At 38.7% G+C, this 6171-nt stretch overlaps 1 protein-coding gene across 1 annotated transcript; it reads right to left on the minus strand.

The window, feature by feature from the left end:
* Window positions 1–3121: 3121 nt before the first annotated feature.
* LOC143856017 (uncharacterized) lies at window positions 3122–5444 on the minus strand. The gene is made up of 4 exons (XM_077366060.1): window positions 4855–5444; window positions 4173–4749; window positions 3737–3857; window positions 3122–3543 (listed from the first exon to the last, which is right to left on the minus strand). The coding sequence occupies exons 1-4, from the start codon at window positions 5442–5444 to the stop codon at window positions 3122–3124; spliced, it is 1710 nt and encodes a 569-aa protein (XP_077222175.1).
* Between the last annotated feature and the right edge of the window lie 727 nt (window positions 5445–6171).

A 6171-nucleotide genomic window follows, 5' to 3' on the forward strand; every position in this document is an offset into this window, starting at 1 on the left:
AAACTAGAACTTTGACCCACACTGCTAGCTGGTGAGATAGTATTTTTGTATTCATCAAACAATCTATATGTCAAACCCTTCACTACCTCCGCAACTACCTCTCCAACTGCTCCTTGGTACATTTCTTTGATCGCAAGCTCAACATATTTCAACTTGTACCATGGATCAATTACAACAGCTACAAAAAGTAGCTTGTTCATCTTACACGAATACCCACCCCAATACTTGTCACATTTTTCTATCATTTTGCTTTCCATCGAAGAAATATCACGTTCATTTCCATTCTTCCAATCAAACAACACATCATACAACACAGTCAACTCCTGAAAGAAATTGGATGAAGTGACAAAACTAGTGCCCGAAACCTTGTTTGTGAGCTCATAAAAATGTCGTAGAAAAACCATTAATCTTCTCACTGCAACCCAATCAGATGAAGTAGGCGTGCCTACTCCATTATTCGCCTCTAAATCAATCTTAATCTGAGGCTCTATACACTCAAATCTAGCAAATGCAGGTTCAAACTTTTCTGCAGCATCCAACATAAAATAAGTGGAGTTCCACCTAGTACACACATCCAGACACAATAGATTCTTACTTTGTATTCCTTCCATTTGGACACATTCCCGGAATTTGTGTGTCCTACTAGATGGACCTCTCACAAATTTAATCGCCTCACGAATTCTAGCAATTGAGACATTATACTCTTTCAAACCATCACAAACAATAAGATTTACAATATGCGCAACACATCTCATTTGCATGAACTCTCCTCCTAATATGCTAGAAAATGAACTTTTCACCCACCTCACAAGGTTATCGTTAGCACTAGCATTATCCACGGTACAAGTCAAAATTTTCCGGATCCCCCATTCTTTCAAACACTTTTCTATGGCTCTCCCCATAGCTTCACTCTTGTGATCGATTATAGGACAAAAGTTGAGAATTTTTTTATTCAACTTCCATTGATCATCAACAAAATGAGTTGTGATAGACATGAAACTCGTACATCGATTACTAGTCCATGTATCCGTGGTAATGCAAATGCCTTGGCTACTACTCCTTAAGTAGCTTTTCAACTTGGATTTCTCACCCTCGTATAAAGTTACCACCTCCCTCCTGCATGTTTGCCTCGATATTGGGATGAAGCGCGGTTGTAGTAATTTCAATAAGCTCCGGAAGCGCGGTTGTTCGACAAACTTGAATGGAAGTTCACCTATCCATAATAAAGCAAACAACCAATTGTCAATATTCAATCAACATAATTAAATTAAAAAATAACCTTGAATTGAATGGATACAAACCTTCCATAATCATCAAAGCCATTTCCCTCTTAATAGCTGCGTGATCAAACTTCCATGTCGTTAGTGAAGATTCACCAGATTTATCCATGGAAAAGGTCAATTGTGATTGACCACTAGAAGCTAAAGCTTGCGGCTTCTTTTTACAAACATTCAAGTGCTTCCACAAAGATGAAGTCCAGTTAACGCCACTGTTGCACTTATACTCCTTCTCGCAATAATTACACTTGCACATATCCAAACCATAAAGTGAAGATTCACCACCACTAGCAACATCATCTACGTTGGGCTTCAGTTTTCGGTAAAAATGAGTCCAAATAGCGGATCTTGGCTGCTGCGATTTTCTGCTTCACTTTGTCGAAGTAGTAGCAGCGACACTTGCATTTTCAGTTTCTTCATCGTTGATGTCAATATCAGCATCATTGTTGTTGATGTCGTCGACCACCAACGACGGGAGTGTATCAGAAGAAGAACTCCTTGACATTCTTTAGCTGGCCGAGCGGCCCGAGCAGATGGAGAGATTTGAAAAGAGTCAAGAAGAAGCAAAAAGAAAACCATCATTCAAAAGAAAAAAAAATCATTCAACATTCGAAACAGAAGAAGACCCAAAATAGAACAATAACCCTAATTGAAATTAAATAAGAACAGATACTAGTGGTATCAAAAGTCAAAAGACTCAAAACTCAAAAGAGACCCTTAATTAATAAATTAAATGTTTGATAATTATAGGATTAATTATTTGTTAATCTAGAAAATATAAATCAATCTCATTTATTATTCTTTCAGGGTACGTTTGGGCGTTTGGCAAGCGTAAGATTGGAGCAGCCGAGCAGATGGAGAGATCAGAGATTTGAAGGGCCGGTGAGGGAGGAGAACATGAGATGTGAGGCTGGAAAACATGGAAAAATAAAAAAACTATTGTAAATAGCAATTTTTTCTGATTTATCAGCCATGTTTATAAACAAAGAAGGTTAGGTTGGTTATGCGCCAGTCTAAGACACTTAAGATCTGTGACAACCATAACGGTCAGATATCTCGTTTCTTTAATTTTGATTTTTTTGTATTGATTTCTTTCAGATCTTTGCTACGGGATTTAGACCTGTTTCTTTCTTTCTAGCTTTTTTATTGCAGTTTTTTCATCGACCTCGATGTAGGAACATGTACGGATTGATAAGTCGTGTGTGTGGTACACTTCTGATTTCTCCAATGGGGAATTGAAGGAGGAGCTTTGCTGTATTCGTTTCAGATCACTGGAGAGTAAGTATTTTTTGGCCACTTCTTGCCTCTGCTATTGTTATCATCAGATCATTTTCCTCAATTTGTGGATCGTGAAAACGGGCGATGGTTCAACTTGGATTGATTTATGTCGTGTGCTACTGATCGGATACAAAGTTCCTTCCGTGTCTACGTAGGCAACTTTCCTGTTCCCTCCATGCATTCTGATTGGAAGCTGTAAAATGTTTTGGAAAATCAGATGGGTGTTTGATAATCGAGCTGACATGTGTAGATAAAAAGGCTATTTTTGCCCTAAGATTATAAAGAAACTCGGATCATGATTCGTTCAAGCAGTTGCAAAGGAGGAGACTAGTAGATGGGAGGAGAAGCCGATTGCCATGTAAGTTCTGATTGTTTTTAAGTACTTTCACTATTACAAAAAGCTCAAGGGATTTCAAGATTTTATTTTATTTACCCCTGTTTATACGGGAAAGGCAGCTATATCTTCTTTTTTTGAAATTGTAACATGATATATATTAAAAAGAAAGCACCGAGATGGTCCTTAAGGAAAACAATATAGAAAATAAAGAAAGAAACCAGAAAGGGAGTCAAGAGGGGAGGAAATCAAACCATTCGAAACCCAACCGAGACACACCCGCCCTAGCTAGAGAGTCTGCTTCACAATTAGCAGACCTCCTTACATGCCTAAACACAATAGAAGACCCACTAATTAGGTCAGAAATCTCCTCAAAGAATGAAATAAATCTCCATCGAGGAGCTATAGCTCCTGATAGCCATCTAATAACATTTGAAGAGGCTCCTTCCGCAATAACCTTGTCATAAAATTCCCTATCCAAATGCTTGATACCCTGGAAAGCCGCTAACACCTCCGCTTCATTTGAATCACATATTCCGATAGGCCCAGAATACGCCCATAAAACCACTCCCATAGAATCTCTACACAATCCTCCAATTCCAGACGAACCCGGGTTGCCAAGACAAGAGCCATCAAAATTTAGTTTAATCAAATCTGAAGGAGGGGTTTCCCAATGCTAAATAGATTGAACTCTGCGCTCCCCTTCATTACAAATTATCTGCCAACCTTCCCAAAGATCAAAAGCCGACACAAATCTAAACAAGGGAAGGCTTCTCGCCCAAAGAATTGAGATAGCGATAACCCTTACATAAATCCAATAGGGAGATTTAGCCACCCCATCGAACACCTTGGAATTCCTTTCTTTCCAAATGACCCACCAAGTGGCCAAAAGACAAATCTTCCATAAAACCTTTCCTTTCTTTTTCCAAGTACACAACTCTCAGCTCTTTATCAACCCTTGAATAGATCTAGGAAACACCCAATCTAATCCAAAGCACAATAGAATAAGACTCCAAACCTCTCTTGAAAACTTACAATGAATAAACAAGTGATCTATGGACTCTCCATCAGATTTGCACAAAGGACAGTGATCAACCAACTACATTCCTCTCTTTCTTAGAAACTCAATAGTTTGGATACGCCCATAACACAGCCCAACCAAACAAAGATACCCTCGGAGGACAATGGAAATTCCAGATCTTGGCTGAAAGAGAAACCATTCCACAAGGCACTAAGTGGAAATAAAAGGATTTGAAAGAGAAAAACCCTGAAGAGCTCCAAACCCAAATTCTTTTATCAACCCCACACCTTTTAATGTAATACCCTTCAATCAAACCCAATAGCTGAGAGATTGAATCCACTTCTCTATCAAAGAAGTTTCTTCTGAAACTAGGATTCCAAACCACCTTACAATTGACCCTATCAAAACATTCTGCTACAAAAGCCTCCTTGTGGGAAGCTACCACAAACAAATCAGGAAAAAGCTCCATAAGAGGAACAACAGAACACCAAGCATCTAACCAAAACCAAATGCGATCTCCCATATATACTTTGAACCGAATGCCTTTGTTAAACTCATGACTCACCCTCAGAATATCACACCACACAGTCAAACCTTTGAAGTAGAATTCATTAGCAGAACACCAACTTCCAACCGCAAAGCCATACTTACTCCTAATCACCTTCACCCACAGGAAAGATTGCTCCACCCCAAACCTCCAAAGCCACTTCCCTAAAAGGGCATGGTTGAACTCCTTAACTCTCTTACTACCCAAACCTCCATTCTTTATTGGCTTACAAACAGATTCCCATTTCACCAAAGGAACCCCTCTCTTATTACTCCCACCTCCCCAGAGGAATCTTCATTGAATTTGTTCAATTCTCAAAACCATAGTAACCAGGCACTTAAACAAAGATAGGAAATAAATTAGAATATTAGATAACACTGCCTTAACAAGAACCAACCTCCCTCCTCTCGAGACTAAACCATGCTTCCAATCTTCGCTCGACTCTTTGAATAATTGGGATCGGCCTAGATAAGAAGAGGGCAAAGATTCCAAAGCACAACCCAAAATCTTCGCAAAATCATAAGCATCACTCAAGGGAGTATTGATTGTATACAACCTTGATTTTAGAAAGTTGGATCTTTGACCGGTAATAAACTCATAACACCTTAAGGTCACCTTTAAATTCCAAATTTGAGAGGTCTCAGGAGCACAAAATAAGAGCGTATCATCAGCAAACTGTAAAAGCGATACCTCCACTCTATCCCTACCAATAATAAAACCTTCAAACAAGCCCAAACTGCTACCTTTTTGCATCAATCTACTAAGAGTCTCAGCAACATTGACAAAAAGAAAAGGAGATAGAGGGTCTCCCTGTCTCAACCCCCTAGAAGACTTAAAGAAGCCGTTAGAAGAGCCGTTGATAAGAATAGAAAACCAAGCTGAAGAAACACACTTCCTAATCCACCCTCTCCATCGGCTACCAAAACCCATCCTCCTGAGTAAATAGTCGAAGCAATCCCATTCCACCCTATCATAGGCTTTCTCCATATATAATTTACACAATAATGAGCACATTTATGTGAGAATTGTAGGTAGGAAAAACATGCATATTTTGTGTTTAGAGCGGTACTAATAAGGTGTTTTGCTTGTTTTTTGGTGTTTCAGGGTTATTCTCGAATTCACGGAAAATGGAGCTTAGAAGATGAGAGCACAACACATTTATCACAATGCCAATCATTTGAAGGATTCATATCATTTTATGGCCCACCAATTGGTTGGTTCAAATAAGATTTGGAAATAATATTGAGGCCACAACTAATTTAGATTGCAGCCCACAAGACAGATGGTTCGGATCATCCATTTGATGGCGCACCTAATGAACCGTTTAGATCATCTCATGCCGGAAATTATGGCTTATCAATTGGATGGTTTGGATCACTCTATAGCACTTCAACCAATACTCTCTCTTGTTTTTATCCAACGAATTAGCAATGCTTTCCAGATTTTTAGCCGCCCTTCCCTATTTAATAGGAGCTAAAAATATTGAAATTCGTTATGGATACTTCCTATTTCGTTGGATCTCATTTTTCTATTTAGTAGGAAACTTCTCTATTTCATTTTGGTAATAGGAAAAGGAAAAAGAAATATCCGAATTTTGAGCTCATTAATTGGATGGCTTCGATTGTTCCATGGATACGATTTAAGACTGTGCAACTACTTTACATTCAAGTCCCACATTTGGTCCAAAAATTTTGAGAGTTATGGTTCGGTTAAT

Source organism: Tasmannia lanceolata, unplaced genomic scaffold (genome assembly GCF_043159265.1).
Source record: "Tasmannia lanceolata isolate RefF3 unplaced genomic scaffold, GAP_Taslan_0.1 ptg000023l, whole genome shotgun sequence".
Taxonomy (NCBI): domain Eukaryota; kingdom Viridiplantae; phylum Streptophyta; class Magnoliopsida; order Canellales; family Winteraceae; genus Tasmannia; species Tasmannia lanceolata.

Excerpts from the sequence above, each read along its gene's own strand:
- LOC143856017 (XM_077366060.1), bottom strand. The coding sequence starts at position 5,444 with ATGGAGAAAGCCTATGATAGGGTGGAATGGGATTGCTTCGACTATTTA. Across the intron at positions 4,750-4,854 it reads TTAGTCTCGAGAGGAGGGAG|ATTCCTCTGGGGAGGTGGGA; the intron begins GTTGGTTCTTGT and ends AATTCAATGAAG. Across the intron at positions 3,858-4,172 it reads GGGTTGATAAAAGAATTTGG|ATCTATTCAAGGGTTGATAA; the intron begins GTTTGGAGCTCT and ends GGTGTTTCCTAG.